General features: G+C 35.2%; 1 protein-coding gene across 5 annotated transcripts; it reads right to left on the minus strand.

Moving 5' to 3' along the window:
- Positions 1–600: 600 nt before the first annotated feature.
- Positions 601–19,261, minus strand: LOC136838637 (dr1-associated corepressor homolog). Of its 5 annotated transcripts, none has more exons than XM_067103946.1 (4): positions 19,186–19,261; positions 7,496–7,543; positions 2,744–2,949; positions 601–1,662 (listed from the first exon to the last, which is right to left on the minus strand). In XM_067103946.1, the coding sequence occupies exons 1-4, from the start codon at positions 19,195–19,197 to the stop codon at positions 1,146–1,148; spliced, it is 783 nt and encodes a 260-aa protein (XP_066960047.1). In that variant the 5' UTR covers positions 19,198–19,261; the 3' UTR covers positions 601–1,145. The 5 variants fall into 5 exon arrangements, with proteins under 5 accessions (XP_066960047.1, XP_066960043.1, XP_066960044.1 ...); XM_067103942.1 differs by having other exon boundaries at positions 2,729–2,949; positions 19,186–19,260; XM_067103943.1 differs by having other exon boundaries at positions 2,729–2,946; positions 19,186–19,238.
- Positions 19,262–20,503: the final 1,242 nt, after the last annotated feature.

Raw genomic sequence — 20,503 nt, forward strand, 5'->3', positions numbered from 1 at the left:
TTAACAGGATCTACATGTCTCTAAGCCACCCGCAAAATATCTTGGTAAGTTAAGTGAAAGTCGTGTGAGCTTATTTTTACATTTACATCTTTTTCCCAAAATTATGCTAGTCAAAAGTGGGGTGTGTCTTTGAGCCCAAAGCGTCTTTGACGCCGTAAAATACAGCAATTGCTAATAGGCACATTCTACACTAAAATATAGAAAAACCATATAATGACGGTTGTTTGACAAAAAAAAAACCCAACGCACTAGAAAAAAGGGAATTTTTGCATGTAAAGGCAGACAGCACGTCAAAAGGGAAATAAAAACATGATTCCTTCATGGGCCATATCATCAGCTAAGGCGAAACATTAGCACATTACTGATAATGCAACCAGTTAGGACAAAGGACGAATTATATGCATTTCTGCATCCTTATAAAAATCACCTTTTCGGTTTACTAGAACATAACTGACCAGCTAACAACGTTGGCCCCCCAAAATTTTCATGAGCATCACTTACAATGACCTTTACCAAAAATCGTGAAATATACATAAGCAACCCTCAATTCCATGGAGCGCTGGTGATCTAGTTTCTGTAGTGGGATAAAAACAACAGTAGTTGTAATAATTTAAGTATCTATTCATCAGAACAAAAATACAGAGCATCCAAAATGTATATATATTTAATCATATGACAAACATTATGAAAGCTATACAACTGGTTTGTAAATCTGTAAGATATACACATTCATTTTAATATATAAAATGAATGAGTACTTAAACATTTTTCGAGCTAAAAATATAAGCACATTTCGATTCTGGACCATCTAAGTTAGAGGAGGACTATAAGTTAAGGGGTATGTAAAAAGAATTAAGTATATATCATAAATAGATTAGAATGTCGAAGACGACTGGAATAAATTTCATATTCATAAGTAGAGCAGGATACTCCATCACCAAATAATGTTTCCCCATTTCTAGAAAAATATATTCGATCTATTTGAATTTGAATTTTAAACCAAAATGAACACCAATTTTCAGCTCTATGAAATGAGTGAAATATCTTTATTAAAACTGTTACTTCCCTCATCCCAGGCTTTGGATATTTGGTGCTTCTTCTTTTATAATAACCACCATACTTTAAAGGACTACTTTCCTGGGTGTTTAATCATCATAACTGATAAAATAACTAACAGGGGCACCTCCATTGGAGCTCATGCTAAAGAAGTAGCCATTTCCACCTGGCCAGTTGATGCCGTTCGGGAGAGTTTTGATACCTGATGGAGAGGTGCTTTTGCTAATACCCGAAGGCCGGATGCTGTTCAGAGAGGTGAAAGAGCTGCTTCGCTTGTTAGGGAAAGGATTACTGTTGGTGTTCACAGTGTTGGTGCTAAAAAGGGGCTGTCCGAAGCCGTTGTTGTTGGGACCGGAAAAGCGGTGTCCTGAACTCTGGAATCCATTGTTGTTAAACCGATTGTTGGCAAAACTGTTGAAGCCAGTAGTGGTAGAAGAAACGCCATTTCTATTGAAATTATTAGGATTTGTGCTGAAGGTATTTACGAAAGGTCTTGGGGTGTTGAAATTCGTTCCGAAGTTGTTCCTCTGATTATTGTTTGAGAATCTGTTGACGAATCCATTGTTGGTGAATCCAGTAGATCTGAACGCATTGTTGGTGGGTCTTCTGAAAATTTCATGTACAAATGAATACTCGCACATGTGGTAAATAAATTATCCCTACAACGACGAAAATTTCGGAAAGCTGTAAACCATTCATGGTATTAATCATAATTGACCGTCAATAAGTGCTAACAAGGTACATGATCCCGTTGCTACAAAATAGCGTTATTACAATGCCAAGCGTTATAGATATGTAAAAAAAAATTCTCTAATAAAATAACTAAATAAGTAGGAAAACTTTATGCCTAATGATACCGAAGCTAATCTTACTTTTACATTTAAAAAATGGAACAAAGGTCAAATTATAAAAGTTTAACTTGAAAATACAGTTTGTAACTCCAAAAAGAATGAAAAACTAAGAATGAGTAAAATACCTCGACTTCTTATCATGGAATATTTTACGAAAAAGTACTACAGTTAAATGAAGTGGGTCTCTTGTGCTGCTATACAAAAACTCACTTATAACGATGTAACCATATACCGATGCCTATATATTTGTAGAATGTAAATACATACAGCATTTACATGTTATAAATATTTTTCGTTTTGCATATACTGAGAATAGTGAACATTTGTACTTTTAGCATAAGATATCTGAAAAAATCTAACTCTACATAAGACAAAATTTTTATTATTAGTAGTACCTGCGGCGTTGAAGGGCATGTCCATGACCGTAATTAAGAACATTAACAACAACTGGAAGTTTATAGAAGTTAAAGAAGAAAGTAATAACACCAGAAACTTTACAAGTATATACCATAAAGCTACACTAGTGGTCAAGTTACATTGGTAATTTACGAACAACAACATTAATAATTATAAAAGCTTCATGAATGGTAAAAGAAACAAAGCCTACGCTGCGAGGAATAGATATAATAATGATAATAATGACGCCAGTAATGCTGAAAAGAGAAAGTTAAGACTCAATCTGTAACTAAACTGTGACTTATCACCACGTAAAATATTATGCCCAATCCCCTCAGACCTACTACGTAGATGTTATGTACACTGAAATGACAAGCGCCTCATATATCTGTGTGTAAGCTGATGAGAAGCGTGATTCCCGTCACCTGTTGTTAATGAACCTGTTGTTCCTGAAGGCGTTGCCGGTGATGGCTCCGGAGGCTCTTAGGCGCGTCAGGGCAGCCCTGGCCTCAGCGCGGTCGTCGGCATCGTCGTCGTAGAGGTCCTCGTACAAGTCCTCCAGGGAGTCGTGGTCGTCGAAATCGTCGAAATCATCATCGAAGCGCAAGAAGGCCCGCTGACTGTTGAAACCGTTTGAGCGGAACTGCTGTAGAAATACGAGAGGTTAGCCCCTTGTTCCAGTGGATATTCACTATTAGGTCCGCCAGAATTGATCAACTATTTTCTTCAAAACTGTTTCGACCACACTATTGAACGATGATGGAGCAGACTATCAAGTTGAAGGCTTCTGTATGTTAACACCTCCAAAATGTGCTCCCTAAAGAGAGAGAATCTCATTCCAGCATTATGATTAACTGTTCCCCAGGACGGCAATTTCAAAGAACCTTATAAGATTGTGGTAAAATGAGAGGAACTTCACACGTACGTAACTTGTTTACAGGTACGCTATCCCATGTGAAAGATGACTTTAATAACTGTCGTGCGATTTATGCCGACATAAACAAACAAACCTACTTAGAGGAATACAAATATTTTCTCAAAAGAATTTTAGATTTTATATTTCCTCTACTGCAGAGATGATTACGTCTATACAGATGAAAGGACATGTGTTATAATAAACGAATGAACAAGTAATTTTGTTCAGAAACAAAGACACAAAGTAAACCATTACTTTGTTAGTCTGTTGAAGTAGCTGGCATTCTCCAGTAGTTTTTGGGGTGATTAAAAAAAAAATTAATATATCTATTTCTAACGTGTTACGAACTGTCATATATTAACTGCAAATGTTAAAAAACAAGATTTCTGAGTTTTACAGTTAAGGTTTTCTATCTTTAAGGAAATGCCTAAAAGCACAATTAATCAGTTTGCAACAGGATTTCGAGTGGCAGTTACACAGAAACCGAGCCTACTAATTTTCAGGTTAGGAAGATCAAATGGAAAACAATTTCTAAGTATGTTAATCACGGAGGAAAAAACAAAACTCAAACAAACACACACACACACACACACACACACACACACACACACACACACACACACATATATATATATATATATATATATATATATATATATATATATATATATATATATATATATATGTACAGATATACTGTGCATATAGATCTGTTTGATTGTAAGTATATTAATACGTATATGTATGTTTATATGTATATGATGATAATCAAACTGGCACGCGATTTATATGTCCTACTCTGCCACCTGAAAAATAAAATAATGGCTGTAAATCCTGACTGGTTTCGTCTCTATATGTACGCCATTTACAGAAAACCGAGATATAGTGGTAGAAATTTACAATTTATATATACTACAGGGACACTACAAACGAACAAAAGGACAGCTGGAAACCAAATATTCACACCTGACAATTGAGAGGTAGTGTAACCTTAAACTTGTTTGTTTGAGGTCAAGTCCTTTTTACAATTCTGTTCCTCTATCCGGGTGATCGCCTACCTATTTCCCCGTCCATGCCAACTATCTTTCTTAAAATCTATACACTTCACATATTTCATTTGAAATTAATTGGCCAAGTATGTTTCTGTCCAATACCGTAGAATAAACTATCGTTTTTTGCCGCTCCCCAAAAGATTGCTTGTTTTCACTAACGTACGAAAATTTCACAGTTCTCCATTGCATATCTTACAAATTTGTTGTTTTTCTATTCTTTTTTCCAATGTTCTTCCAGTTGGACCAACATGAAAGTTGTCAAAAGACTTACATAGGATTCAATACACATCCTTTCGTGCTGTCGGTAGTTCTTTACAATTGAATATTTCATTGTTTAATTGTCCCTAAATAATATATTACCTCCAAAATTCTTTAGTACTCAGGAATATCTTTGATATTATTATTTTAGGGTAGTATAAACAAGTTTTTATTTGTAAATTTCTTTGTTGTTGTCATAGTCTTTTTGCCGCTTATAATACACCAATGTATACGTACACACATGTATTTATGTGTATATATATGCATGTGCTATGTATTTATATATGTATCTATCTATATATTATATATATATATATATATATATATATATATATATATATATATATATATATATATATATATATATGTGTGTGTGTATATATAAATGTATATATATCACAAAAGTCAAGATAAAAATTCATTCAACCTCGGGAATATCACAAAAGGGGAATTATAAGAGATAAGCGATTCGTCACTAGGGAAACTCAAACTCCTTACAGTGGGAACTGATGACAATGTCGTCATTGTTGTCATAGTTCCCGCAAGCGGGAGTTCGAGTCTCATTGGTGGCGAATCGCTTTTGATTTATAATACCTCTTCGGTGCTATTCTGAGGTTCCGTGAATTTGATATTAATCGATATTTGTAGCTTAATGTTTGTAAATATACAAAATGTCCCTGTACAAGTAAAAAAATTCATACATACATACACAAATATATATACACGCACATGCACACACACACACATATATATATATATATATATAGAAAAATGGATGTGTGTGTGTTTCAACATAACTAAAACTCATTGAGCAATTTCAACCAAGCTTCAGGGCTTCCCTGAAACAGGGCTGGTTCTACCTGTAGACTTCATAACAACTCTACTTGTTTATCATACCTCATTCCGGTATATATATGACTTACTGTTTGAAAAAGAATACTGTGGGAGGCAAGACAACACTGGCACCAAAGGGGGTGGGGGTGGGAAGGGGGTGACGTGAAAATAACTGAAAACGACAGATATTAGTGTCTAATCTACAGTTTTCGAGGTCGCTGAGATGAATAGTGACACTCCTGATGCCCTTTAAGTCCAAGTTCAGCCCCGACAGGAAGGTGGGGTGAGAACGGGTGAAACATAAAACGTCAAAACTGCTGGGCATTGTAACTGAGGCAACTATCTTAAGAGAGAGAGAGAGAGAGAGAGAGAGAGAGAGAGAGAGAGAGAGAGAGAGAGAGTTTATCGGTTGTCATTCACAGTTTTCCCGGGCAACGCCAGGTTGTATTCTTCTCAATCATGAAGTTAAATCTCTCTCTCTCTCTCTTTCCATGTACTCCCCAATGAAAAGGAAGGAGAAACCACAGACCTTAATTTAACCCAAGAGTCTGGCCCTCTATCAGGCCTCTTCAAAGGAACTTTATTGCCTAATCTTTTCAAAGAAAATATATACCAGACATATGTTTACTTGTGACTAAAAGATTTACATAAAATAAAAAAACATGGTTAAAAAAAAGTTAATTATACCTTAGTTTTACCAGACCACTGAGCTGGTTAACAGCTCTCCTAGGGCTGGCCCGAAGGATTATACTTATTTTACGTGGCTAAGAACCAATTGGTTACCTAGCAACGGGACTTAGAGCTTATTGTGGAATCCGAACCACATTATACCGAGAGATGAATTTCTAACACCAGAAATAAATTCCTCTAATTCTTCACTGGCCAGCCGGAGAATCGAACGTTGGCCTAGGAGAGTGCTAGGCGAGTATGATATCGACAAATAGTGTTTGCAGCTTTTAGAGAATAATGTAAAATATATAACAGTCTAGAACTAAACGTGTGTGGAATATATCTTCTTCAAACTAAGTAGTCAATTAAGTTGCTAGATGAGGCCTGATTGTATGTTCACAAATATTAAGCTAAAAATTTCGTTTACTAATTTATTTCTCTATACCATGGGAATAACTTATACCCAAGGGGAATTACAATTGATAAGTACTTCGTCTTCGGCAGTATTCGAACCGTTTCCTGGTTTGGGAACAATGATAGATACTGACTTTGACCACCCAGTTATGAAGAGAGAATTCTAAAGAAGAAGTTATTTAATACAGTTCTACCAGTAGTCCACACTGATTTGGACAGCCATATAAATCTTTGTTTTATGATTGCACATATAGATGCAAATATATTCATGTATTTGATATATATATATATATATATATATATATATATATATATATATATATATATATATTATATATATAATATAATATAAATATATATGTAAATATATATAAAAAATACATATATATAAATTATATATATATATATATATATATACACACACACACACACACACACACACACATATATATATATATATATATATATATATATATATATATATATATATATATATATATATATATATATATATATATATATATATATATATATATATATATATATATATATATATATATATATATATATATATATATATATATATATATATAGATATATATATATATATATATATATATATATATATATATATATATATATATATATATATATATATATATATATGCTTTCAAGAGCATTAACTAACTGTGAATTACCTGGCGTCATAAACGCCAGCAATACACTTCAAAAGTATGTAAAGGTATAAAACTTCACTCAAAGAGTATTTTTTCAACCTTTACCCCAAAAGACACCCATTATGAATATCATTTGGTCTAAACTTCTGATGGCTTACCACTGCCAATGCATCAGATGTGATTTGATCCAGGTCTTGGGCGTGACGCTAATTAAACCATTTTTCGGATAAAAATAACTAAACTTGCATTACCATTATAAAAACTGAGAAAAAAGATGTATTGGTCTATCTCAAATAAGTGTTTCAGAAAATATGACATATCACAATTATTCCCTCTTATTTCAGACAAAAAAAGACAGAGCAAGAATCTTACCTGACCAAACTGGGCAGCTGCAACAACCAACAGGGCTGCCAGAACAATCTGAAATTGTAAAAAGATCGATAGGGTAAAAATTGGCAAGCAACTCTCTCTCTCTCTCTCTCTCTCTCTCTCTCTCTCTCTCTCTCTCTCTCTCTCTCTCTCTCTCTCTCTCATGTTCAGCTATTGCTTACTTTCTAGAAGAAAAAATACTACAAGAGAGGTTAAGAAAATGGACTATTTTTTGGAAGAACAATTATTAACAATTTGTCTGTGCACACACAATCAGTGTATAAAAATAAACATAAACTAATATTTTTTGCATATGATACACAGTGGACATTTCCCATAATATAACCAAAAAGTCACCAGAACCACGAAGTACCTTGTGTTTAAAAGGAACATCAGGAATTGCCTCAAATTATTATAAACCGCATATAAATGTATAAAACATATAAACCGGGTATATCCCGGACTCCAGGTGACATAAAGGCTACCGACTGTAAAAGATCAAAACAAGCAATAAGGAACACTGAATACAAATCCTTTACATTTGTCATTGTCGCGGAAGATATCAATGGTCGTATTAGTATCTGTTACAAACTCACAAGAGATGGATGGTGAAACGTTTAAAGTTTAAACGTGCCTTACGACCATCTGCTCAGATGCATCCCCGAAAGAAAAGAGGCGCGAGACCTTCTCCATCTTGAATAGCAGGTTAAAGGCCCAGTTACTGCGTTCATGAACCTACTGCATTAACTATCAATTCCAGGAATTTTCCGTAGTGTGGCAGCTAAAGGAAAAATTTTCATCTTAGATCATCTCATTTGTCTAACTCTCTATTCATTTTACTTTTTATTTGCAACTACGAAGCTAAACTACTTAAAACGGTCATTTTACGAGTATCCCCTGCTATCACAAGTCTTCATTTTCTATAAACACATTGGCAGCCACTCTTTTACCATAAAAGACGTACCGCTTTCTTCATTATGGAATATCCTCTAGCACAGCACCACTAAATTTGCTGGAACCACATCGATTGTACAACAATGATAAAGAGATAAAGAATCTCTATTACATTTCAAAGCAATCATTATCTTCAAAATATTTGGTTTTCACTCTGTTGCTTAAATATTGAATATTTCGCAAGAAACTAAAAATTACTGTATCGGATAAAAACTAGCTGATAAATAATGAACATACTTGACCGGGTTTTCACTAATATAATATCAATGAAGTGCAATAAATCATGAAATAACTACGAAATAGAATTAGAAAAACTTTTGCCCGAACATTACCTTAACCGAGTAATTATCCACTCATGACTACACTGAAAATGTTACCCAACTACTTCCAAATTTTATTGCATCTGAACTGTAACACTGCCCATAATTATTAGCTCATTTAATGCTATTGGTGCATTGTGTTATTACCGATCTCAATGTTATCTCGATTAGCCCACTGGAGTGTCTGTGACCCAGGGAACAACGCCCAACATAAGGCTATTAGTTACTTGTCTCCATACCGTACCGTTTGTATGGACCCAAGATGAAAACAACTCTATACTCGTATTATTACCATCGTAAGTAGTGGTGGTACCTATCCTAAGCACTGTCCTACAACGGGCCTCTTCTCACTTTCACTGGCTGAAGCCCACAAAAAATTCGGGAGGGCAAGGTCAGGTGACTCCTTTCCCTTCCCGACTCCTTTTGAATGTGGAAGCTTCTCCTTTTCTTTTTACCTGACCCCATGTGAGTGTGTTGTACGTGTGTGCGTGCGCGCGCTTGTGAGCGTTACGTGTAGTAACACAGTGACTTCAATATGTGTTTATTAGTTTCACACAACACAATAAGTTAACATCACTTGGCCAACTGACTGATATAGTCATATAAACTCACACCAGAACAATAAATAAAGCATATAAAATCCGATTTGATTAAACAGAAGAGCGTATAACTGCCTAACATTACAATCTTGACAAAAAATTCGGGTAGAATGACTCCATATTGTATCATTAACTTCTACTTTGTTTTAAACTCAGTTATGCAATGTGGTCGAGTTAATGTAGTCAGAAGAAATGCAATTACTTTCACATGAAAAGAAATATAAAGAAAATTCTTACACGTTCAATGTTCGTGGTTTCTCCGAGACAAAAAAAAAAAAATTCATTTTGCAAAAACAAATCGTTCCATTAATTTGATCAACTCAAAGTTTCAACGGAGTCACTGTCACCTATTAGTTTCATATTCATTACTGTGAAAAATCTCTTTAATTCCTCTCTCTCTCTCTCTCTCTCTCTCTCTCTCTCTCTCTCTCTCTCTCTCTCTCTCTCATGGGCTGGAGCGATCATACCTTGAGTGTACTCGAACCTCTCTACAGCTTGCGAGATGAGATTATCAACATGAGAGAGAGAGAGAGAGAGAGAGAGAGAGAGAGAGAGGTGACAGGTGTGGTTTAAATTTATTGTACTGATTTTGGGCTTGCTAAACAGTAGCAAATTTCTAAAGAAAGATGTCAGAAAGTAGAGCAAAAATACTCCCGTTAGACTGAATGAATCCTTCCATGATAGAATAGTAGCTGTTATTCATATTTTGAAAAAAATATGAAAGAAACCTATGATACAGAACAGAGAACCAACTTTAATGCTATTTTTTTTAATCAATAGGAAGTTTGAAGGAATACTAGCACGAATATAGGCAGCGACAATCAGCATATTCTTATTCTTAAATATGACTGAGAGATAGCTTTAGAATATGCATGCTACCATTGCACATACACACAGAGAGAGCATACATAAATTTTAGTTGCGACTGGGAGAAAACTGCTTCACTGTCAAAAAAAAAAAAAAAAATGCCCCAGTTAAACATTACATGAACATTTTCAGAGAGAAAAGAGCAACACTGGTCCTCCATTTTGAACAAAGGATAAGTGGTTAGAATGGACGTTTTGCCATGGAATCGGTGTTGGAATACAGTATGTCTCATCACTGTTTACTGCTATTTTAAAGTGAACGACCAAACATGGCAGAAAGTAAAAAGGTTGGAGAATTCTTTAATGAAGGTTAAAGAAAGATTTATATTCAGAAGCATCATGTTCAGAACTAAAAACAATGGAACGAGGTCACGAAAATAATAAAAACCATATAAAAATAGTCATATAATATGGCAGTTTTAAAAAAGAACGAGTTTTTCACTAAAATTGAAGGGACACATCAAATGGAGCCCAGTATAAATAATAATCAGATGATCAAAAGATTATCGAAAGGTTGTATTTTCAGTAACTAAATAACTGAAAACATTAAACTGAATAGAGAACTGCCAGACAAACACTACTAGCACAGTCTTGCCTCATGGGTATGATACAATATATCAAATCGATCAGCAAAATCTTTACATTTAAAGGGAGAGATAAAGTACAAAACAGTGAAATATTACTCCCAGTTTGTGAAATAATGGAACTCTAACTTTTCCTCCAATATTTAAGCTAAAAGACCAAATTAAAAGCCAATAGGAGAAGAACAACGAAATATATTCTTTATGGGACACCCCCATGTCCTTCGCGGTGGGTTTCCAATCGAAGACCTCTAACCTCCCACAGATGGAGGTGAAGGTATTCCTTACAGGTAGGCATTTTATTCAGTTGTTTTATTCCACAAGTACGCATAAACAAGATGGAGACTGCTTGCCAGAAGATGAGAGAGAGAGAGAGAGAGAGAGAGAGAGAGAGAGAGAGAGAGAGAGAGAGAGAGAGAGAAGGCTATTTATGGATTTATTCTTATGATTATCCTAAAATTCTACTTTATTCTAAATGACATACACACCCAAATTTCCAAGGAAAGGTATCTGCAGCATTTCTTAATCTCAAGGCAACAATTTACAAGAAAAAAGGAAGCGATAAACTACTGATAACAGCAAAAGACCTGAATAAAATTCCCGTTCCTACTTCCTGCTCCTACAGGAGCTTCTGCTTAACAACAAATCACAATCTTCATCAGCTTCTCGATCGTGAGGGGGCTGTTAAAGGATAATGAGATATCTACTGGATGATAAAAGGTTCTATTGGAGTATCATTGATGACTCGTCACCACCAAATTCCGTTCCTCCTGAGTAAGTTCTTGAGCCCTCCTGTACCATTGATTTAATTATACCTGGAATTCTTATTGAATCAAGAGCTCCTGAGAATTTACATTGTTGAAATCTGGTAGGTGACATATATGCAAACTATGAAATGTCATATACTATCGCATAAAATAACAAATGTGAAAAAACCGCACAAGAAACTAAAAAATATCAGTATTTTGACATGAAAAATCCTCTAACTCTTACAATACTGTTTTAAAATATACGAACAAAAGACACTAAACGAATAAAACAAGCAGTTCTTTAAGGTAAATCGAAATAAGCAATTCAAAGCAAATAATAAACAATGAAAGCTCTTAACTGTAAGACAGAACTCAGTTAACTTGGTATTTCATTCTGCAGTAAATTATAGAGCATAAAACTCAGTCTGACTGCTCTAACAGTAACGGCAGAACTCTTGACAGCTCAAATTACAGTAAATTACCGAGCCTCCAAAACTGTCAGTCTATTACACCTATAGGAAAGGAGAGTGTACCAAAAACGAAATTTAGGCCTTTTCTCTGAAAAGCCAGGTAATTCAAGGATAAGGAAGGGTTAGTCAAGGATCATGGTTCGTTTAAAAAATAAATAAAAGGAATGAAGGAAAAAACCGATGGAGGAATAATGGCGACGGTGGCAATGATCTACAAATCACTTATGGGAATGACAAAGGGCCTCAAGGAAGCGCTTGGTCGCAAGGTCAAGTCGAATCAACCCTGTAAGTGGCGTCAACTTCAACCCATTTTGGAGACTAATTTGTTTCCTTTCGCTTGAGACAAAACCTTGAGTTAGTTAACTTGGTGAATGTTATATAGCTTCAAATAGTGTCTACGTAGCAAATAGATATTAAACTCTTAAAAACCTCATCCTGAAAAGATCTGACCATTCTCTCTCCAAATTTCACTCCATTTACTTATTTCTCAATACGAAATAGTTCTCTAAAAGCGTAGACACATACAAACACACACAAAAAAAAACACACACATACTATACATACATACATAAACAAACACACACACATCCAAATCTCCCTATCATAAAAGAATAGACGTCATCATAAAAGAATGGGCAAGGTCCATTTCATGCCAGAAAAACTCATGGGCAGTGAAAGATTGGACCTATTACGCTGCCGTCATCAATATCGGCTACAATAACAACAATAATGATAACAGGAATAACACCTATATTAATACTGCACTGATAATGATAATTACTGGCTTAAAAGAAAGGTTATGATACTTTTTGTTTAATTTTTCATCAAGACTCTTTCCCATTGAAAACAATAAAACTTCCATATTTTGCAGGCACCTTCTAATATCAATGACGGGAAAGTCATATTCCGACATTAATTTAACGGTATATCTATTCTGGATTTCCTTCTGTACTTAGTTGTTCTCAATTAGGGCTTGGATTACTCTTGTTCTCGTTCCAGGCTATTATGGTCACGGGGGTTAGGGTGGAACCGTTTCGCCGATTCAGCATATTAGGGTATATGGGTCATGATCTATATGCATTTTATTCTTTTTTTCAGGTCCTTTTCCTTTTCTCGGATAATCTTCGTGAGAGTTCCTATTTACTTAAAAATAACGCCACCCTAGCAATGACATTTATTAAAATACAATGTATTTTGATAATGCATAAATGTGTCTGTATTTCCCAAGATCATCTAAATTTCCTACCGCCGCGGAATTTTATACACAGACATTCGATATATATATATATATATATATATATATATATATATATATATATATATATATATATATATATATATATATATATATATATATATATACAGTATGTGTGTGCGTGCGACGAGTTGAAAACGAAAACGAAAAAGATGACCGCGATAATTTCCTGGTTCCTTTAATGACATGTCCCGCACCAGTCAAACTGCTTTTCAACTCGAATGACGGCACACTGAGGGAACGGCTGGGACCGGTTTTGCAACTCTCACTTTCGTCTGCTCTTCTTCAATTTTACGACCACGCTGCTCATGTCTTTCCTTTTGCATCATGACCGATCCTTATGAAGAAAACTGGATCGTCATTCAACTTTAGCGCAAACGGTATATTGATTGATATCAGACAGGATGAATTTACTTGCATTTTGGCGGTTAATTATGTCTGCTTATTACGAACTCGTTGCATATAAATATGGCTGGTGCACGGAGTTAATGGACGCCAAACCTGAACGCGGCATAAAAATAATGTTGGTTCAATGTAGCGTTTAACATTATGATTTTCACATTTTCTCTGAAGGAAAATCTATAATAAAAGCAGTAAGATTAAGATTAAGTAGTGTCTCTTAAAAGTTCGGAAAAGGAAGACGCAAGATCCCTCGATTATATAAAAAATAACGCTGACCTCTGTTACTTGCTGGCAAGGAAAATCGGAACTAAAGAGCCTACCCGTCAGATGTTTTACAACTCTAATTCATGTGGATAAATTACTATGGTGGAGAAGGGCAAAAAATTAAATGTCAAGGTAAAACCTTCACAGGTAAAAATAGCTCAGACGAGAGAGAGAGAGAGAGAGAGAGAGAGAGAGAGAGAGAGAGAGAGAGAGAGAGAGAGAGAGACTATAGCGCATAAGCTAGGAAGTAAAAAAAGAATATACTCCACACAACTATTATGTATGTTAATTTTCTAAAATTCACTTTGCCAAGGAAAGACAAAACTCAGTTACCAAAATAATGAAAGTTAAATGTCATTACGAATGACGTTAATTACGAGCGCAAGCGCACAGTTAAGACCGACATGAAAGGTTGCCGCTCTACAAAACGTTAAAGGAAATTGAAACGTAATAATTATGGTGCTAATGATAGCCCTCCGCTCTCACACCTCTTACAATGACACCGTTGAAAGGAAACAGGATAAAGAGGCGCTCGGAGTAAGTGACTGTAAAAGCAACATCGGAAGGTGAATAAAAAAAAAGTATGCTCTCGCCATATATGGAGTAGTATCCTTGGAACTGCTTATTTCACCTGAGCGCTGAGAAGAATACTTCATGAAAAAAACTTCGATTATTCCTCGTATAAGAAAAAGAGAGAAAATGCATCTTATTAAAACCTTAACGTTAGTAAGTTATTTCTGGCAAACAAGTAACTAGAACTGTATTGCGTGGATTGTCCAGAGAGAGGAAATGCGGAATTGTCGAAAGACAAAGACATGAGTCATGATATGTACATTTTTTCACAACGGTTTCACGGTAGGATAAATGTTACAGCCCTCTAAAATTGTCAGTTGTGGAAATTGCAAGCGTCCCGGCAAATTCTGTAATGTAAAAAAAAAATAAAATACCAATACCGCACAGAAAAGAATGATATGTTCTGTTTTGAAGCAAAAGGTGAGCTGGTTTGATGTTGAAAAGAACTGGATCACATAGGAAATGAAAAACAAAGATAGCTCCGAGAAGAATAACCTGTCCTAGTTCTCAAGTACAAAGGTGAGCTGGGTGGGCTGATGTCATGAGCAAGATAGATACACCTTTGTTCCTTAAAGATTTCATTTCTTCATTCCAAATTTTTGTGAGAGCTCTGCTTTCACTTCTCTGCCTCTTTTGGTGAGGTTTTCTGGCAACGAGTTATTCAAATTTAACAATAAGTGAAGGCATTTTGCTTTTCAAATCAAGTTAAGTTGAAATTCCCAGACCGCAATTAAAAAAAAAATATATATATATATACTCATATATATATATATATATATATATATATATATATATATATATATATATATATATATATATATATATATATATATATATATATATATATATATATATATATATATATATATATCGTTTTTTCTTCGTCTACAAATTTCATTAAAAATAGTAAGCAAAACGATTAAAAATAAATATTTTGAAATCAATGATAAATTATCGAAAGAATTACTATTTTTAATAAAAAAAAACTACGCTACACATTCATTTTACTTTAAAAATTAATATTTGCAACATTGTACAATAACCCAATGACTTAAATCTTCACATAGTACGTATCATTGAACAATACTGTAAAACCAGTTTTCTTCCCAAAAAGGAAGGAAGCACCTACATGTCGTGGGTATTCATGGTGCTCAATGATTAGCTCGTGGGTATGTCATTATGCAAGAGACCTTGCCCCAACAACCATTCTGGGAACCTGGTGATCTCTTCAACCTTACCGCTCACCAAAAGAGAGATGTATGGCTAACTTATTTGAAAACTTGGCTCAGTCACTCAGTCATGATGTTTTAACTGAAAGAAATTCAATCGATCAATCTGCAATCATCCCGGCGTTCTGGAAAAACAAGAGCTTGAAGGTTACCAAGGCGCTTTGCTTAAAAAATGCAAAAAATGGTGGACTGAAAAATATTTCGAAATTTAATTGCAAACTTATTTCACTACCAGGCTGTACCTGGAACGATGTTTCTAGCCTGGATCGATGTTTCTCAAACAGTGGCTGGCTATATTTCTTGTAGACGAAAATTAATCATTCTTTCCTTTCATTAAATTTTTAAATAAATTTTATTATCAATCTAATGTAACAGAAGACTAAATGACCTGTTGCAAGAGATATACTCGTCACAGAAGTACTACGCTGGGTATTACTGAGCAGTTTATAATCCGATTTCATTGAAAGTCTAGGGATAACACTAATATGAGAGCGGCCCAACTCAGAATATTTTTCCTTTTAAGGAAAAATTACCGAACACAACCAAGTACATGGTCAATCTTTTATGCAGCGAGCAATTTAATTGGATATTGGTCCGCTTAACAATGATGAAAGTTTTAATTTTATGAAAGGAAAATACGACACATCAAAATAACCGCTTAAAAGGCTCATCACTTTCAGTACATATTGTTCTCATAATTTACAACTGGATGGGAGGCGGCTTCAAAGCAGATAAGCGTACCTTGTTACTAATTTATCATTGCATGACTTATCCTTAAATATAGCCAACAACTAATGGTCACTGCTAAAATTCAATAACACGCCATTATGACACGAGAGAAACTAGCTGAAGCGTGCTTACGTTTTAAATTACATTAGAGCGATTTCCATTTAGAAATAATTACAAGAGTAGCATCGTCGTTGACCTTCAACATTATCATCTCATCATGATATTTTCTTTAAATAACGTTTATTGTTTGGTAAGGCCGTTTTTCTTGAGATTTCCAAGCCCTCCCCCAAAAACCCCCAACCCACCCCATGAATTTTCTTTTCATGTTGACGTAAAAATAAAATGCAAAGGACGCATTTAACGAAATCACTAAACCGTCGAGACAATTTTACGTAAAACTGCTGTCACTAAAGGCGGAAGGACGCTTCCCATTGTCTGTCTTGCATTCAGTGCGTGGGGCGATGCAAATGGAGGAAAAAAAAAATTTACTTTTACGGATCCTCTGAAGGTGCTCACCACACTTCTCTTGGATGGTCACCCTGAAAACCTTTACAAAGTCATCTATAACTAAACATTCAATTTCATAACATTATCTATTGCAACACAAATGCGCGAGCAGCAGCGCACACACGCACACACACACACACACACACACACACACACACACACACACACACATATATATATATATATATATATATATATATATATATATATATATATATATATATATATATATATATATATATATATATATATATATATATATTGTATGTATGTCTACATACAAGATTGACGGTGTTGCAGAGGGGTTGGAACAAAGGATCTCTAAAAGCTGGGAGCGGGAAAGTATGTAAACGAGGGGGAAAATGGCGTAATATATGTAAGTGGGTAGGGTATGATGATAATGAGGCTTGTGCGAGATTCAGGAAGATATTTGCTTAAGGGGGAAAATGCCTGAAACAGTAAGTTAATGCGGCAGTATTTTGACTATCGTTTTGTTAATCCATGCTTTATATATTGAATACAAATAGAAATTATATTTAAATGTAACATCTGATCAAGAAAAATTGGTCATCCTTGCTGGTGACTGGTACAATACATGTACATAGGTTACTGGGGTCTAAGCGATGACATGCAGGGCAGCCGATCGAGACTACAGTACCCCAAAGCCAAATCAAAGTCCTTCAAAAGAAGACATCGTGCTTGCCCTATACAAATGGGAAAACAAGCACGTTAAAAAAGAAGAATAACATGACTAGAAATACATCTATTCCAGCTACGATTATATGATTAACGTTTATCGGAATAATTCAATGAAATAAAAACATTTTTCGATCTATCGAAGCTTAAAGGTGATTAAAAAACCTGACTCAATAAAATTTTCATGAAAGCTGTCTGTACTACCTGGAAGATAATTCAACTTATTGAGCACCTTATGATCATAAAGCTACATTTCACAAACCCGTAGCTAAAACATTTTTTATTAAGCATTATCCAAATTACGTATCTGCTAAAATTAGATTTTCTTTCAGCACTACCCAATAACAAATGGCCCCATGGTTTTGAATTTAGGGCTCACGAGAATCCCACTGAAAATAGTGACTTTTATACCGTGTATACACACATGAATGTGTATTATATGTGTAATACGAGGAAATGAAAAGGTTAGCGCAGGTGTTGAGTGCTTAGATATGGTTTGGTGATGTGATAAGAATGAAGGATGTTAGATTGGTAAAAAGAACATAATTTAGAAGTTTTAGTACCCAAGGAAAGCATGAGCCTTCTGTGTAAGTGTATGCAAACGGTTATGTCGTGGAAGCTTCATCCACAACAGGTTCATCCGTGACTGGCAGTGTAAATATGTTGGTAATCGTCATGTTGCATTTTCTGTAAAGCCATTATCCGTAAGGGCAAACGTCTCAAGGTTGAAAAATTTATAATGAAAAATTAGTTTACACTTATACAAGTATGAAAATATCATCATACACACATTCAAGCGTTACACATAAACACAAATTTCTAAATGTTTTGGGACTTTTTCAAACGCTTCACGCACTCATTCTGGTCACTTCTTTCATTCTATCTTTTCTGTAGCAAAGAATATAAAACAAAGTCTTTTTGTATTACATTTCCGCTTAATGAATATTCAAGACACACTAACTCTCCTAGTTTAAAATCTATTTCTTTTACAGACAAATACAAAATACTAGAAATATGTAGAATATCTTAAATACTGTAAGATATGAATCAATAAGTAAAATATCAATTAAACGTGTCAATTAATCACAATATTACTTGCAAACCATGAAACTATTAACTGTTAGTGAGCAACAAAACGTTACTGATCTATCTTGGAAAATGAATCAAAGTTTTTCGCTAGTCATTGTTAGTCAACAAAACTAAAGTTAGTGAAGCTGCTTCATTTCCACGGCCATTCCACATCCATTTCACACGGTTAATAAAAAATTTTATTCCTTCTTCCGTTAACGATTATTAAGTAATAACTGTCTTCAAGATCAAACGCCACTTAACAAGGCAATACAATGCAACAGTCTCTCCAGAACTACATTCAAGCTTATTTAGTCCGTCACAGAGGCACCACACTGAACTGCAACAGGAACACAGCACGCAATACGCATTAAGCAACACCGCAACTTAAGCACCAGCACCGGATATCATCAGGCTGCAGCGCCACATACCAAGAACTTCATGATGATGCCGTGAGGAGAGTGGTACTATCACAGAAGATCCCCAGCAAGGCGCCCGGCCTTTATACCTTCTTCACTCCCAGGGCTCTTCAGGAGTCCCGTCACGCCATTGGCCACGCAATACCAACAGCGACCTTTCCCGCTTCGCGATTGGTCGGATCAAAGTTAACGGCTTTTTGTTGCAATAAGCAGGATCCTCTCCCCCATAATAATGCCCGATAAGCAGTTAAGTCATAACTCCCGTTTCCTTATTTGTTATTAGTTGCCTGTTTTCTCTCCTTTCCTTACATGAATAACTAAAGAGTTTTCGTTGTCTCATATTTTGTCGTACTTTCGAAAGAACCAATTCCCTCTAGCGTGATGGAGGCCGTCGCAAAGATGAGCCTGGAGATGTCTTGAGGTCAAAGGATGCCTTTCTGGGCTCTTTCTGCAAGATGAGGATCGGTGCAAGGTGAGCAGCCTTTACCCCTCCCAGGGCAGATGAGCAGAGGGCGTAAAAGGTTGCTTAAATATTACCCTACTCCATATCTTACTTCCCCTTGACAAGAACTTGAGAAAACATGTATCTATGGAAGAGTTACTAAGGCCGTTTCTGTCTACCTCTCTGTCTTGGAAACAAGCAGGTCATCTAAATTAATAAAACCCCAAAGTATGTTTCATGTCCTCTCTCTCTCTTAGAAACACGTTGTTAACGACCTGCTAAGCCGTGAAAGCTTCATTAACCTCATCAAATCATGATTATCCTCAGCACAATGTGCAGGACAGCAATCCGAATCTACTGCTAACATATAAAATACAGACATACAGTACTTACTTGAGTGGGGGAGATGGTTTATTATTGACTAATAAAAACAAGGTGCGCGGCAAGAGTAAATTTTCAGAGCAATTAAGGCTAACAGCATCATAAGACTTATCCAGACTATTTATGCCATAGATGTCGTAGCTAAGAAGGAAGAAGTGCTAAGTACCTTTTGCATCTATTCCTCTGCTTTTCTTCTTAATGTTTGCCTCTTATCACTGAATAAAGCTGAAACAGCTGAGTGCCACGGCCATCAAAATATTACTGGTTCCAACGATGATGTCACCGCGCCAAAAACGTTACACATTGCCTTCAATTACTTGGATTCCTTTACTTTACAGGAAATAAATATCACCAGTTACGAAAGCAGAAGTGCATTAAATCTCAATTATGCATATAGCAAACTATATTTTGCACATGAGACCACACTGCGACAGCTGACTGAACTCGAACATCCCCATTATCTATTATGAAAAGCTATTTAAATTGGATACTACAGATACAGTCAAC

Source organism: Macrobrachium rosenbergii, chromosome 5 (genome assembly GCF_040412425.1).
Source record: "Macrobrachium rosenbergii isolate ZJJX-2024 chromosome 5, ASM4041242v1, whole genome shotgun sequence".
Lineage (NCBI taxonomy): Eukaryota > Metazoa > Arthropoda > Malacostraca > Decapoda > Palaemonidae > Macrobrachium > Macrobrachium rosenbergii.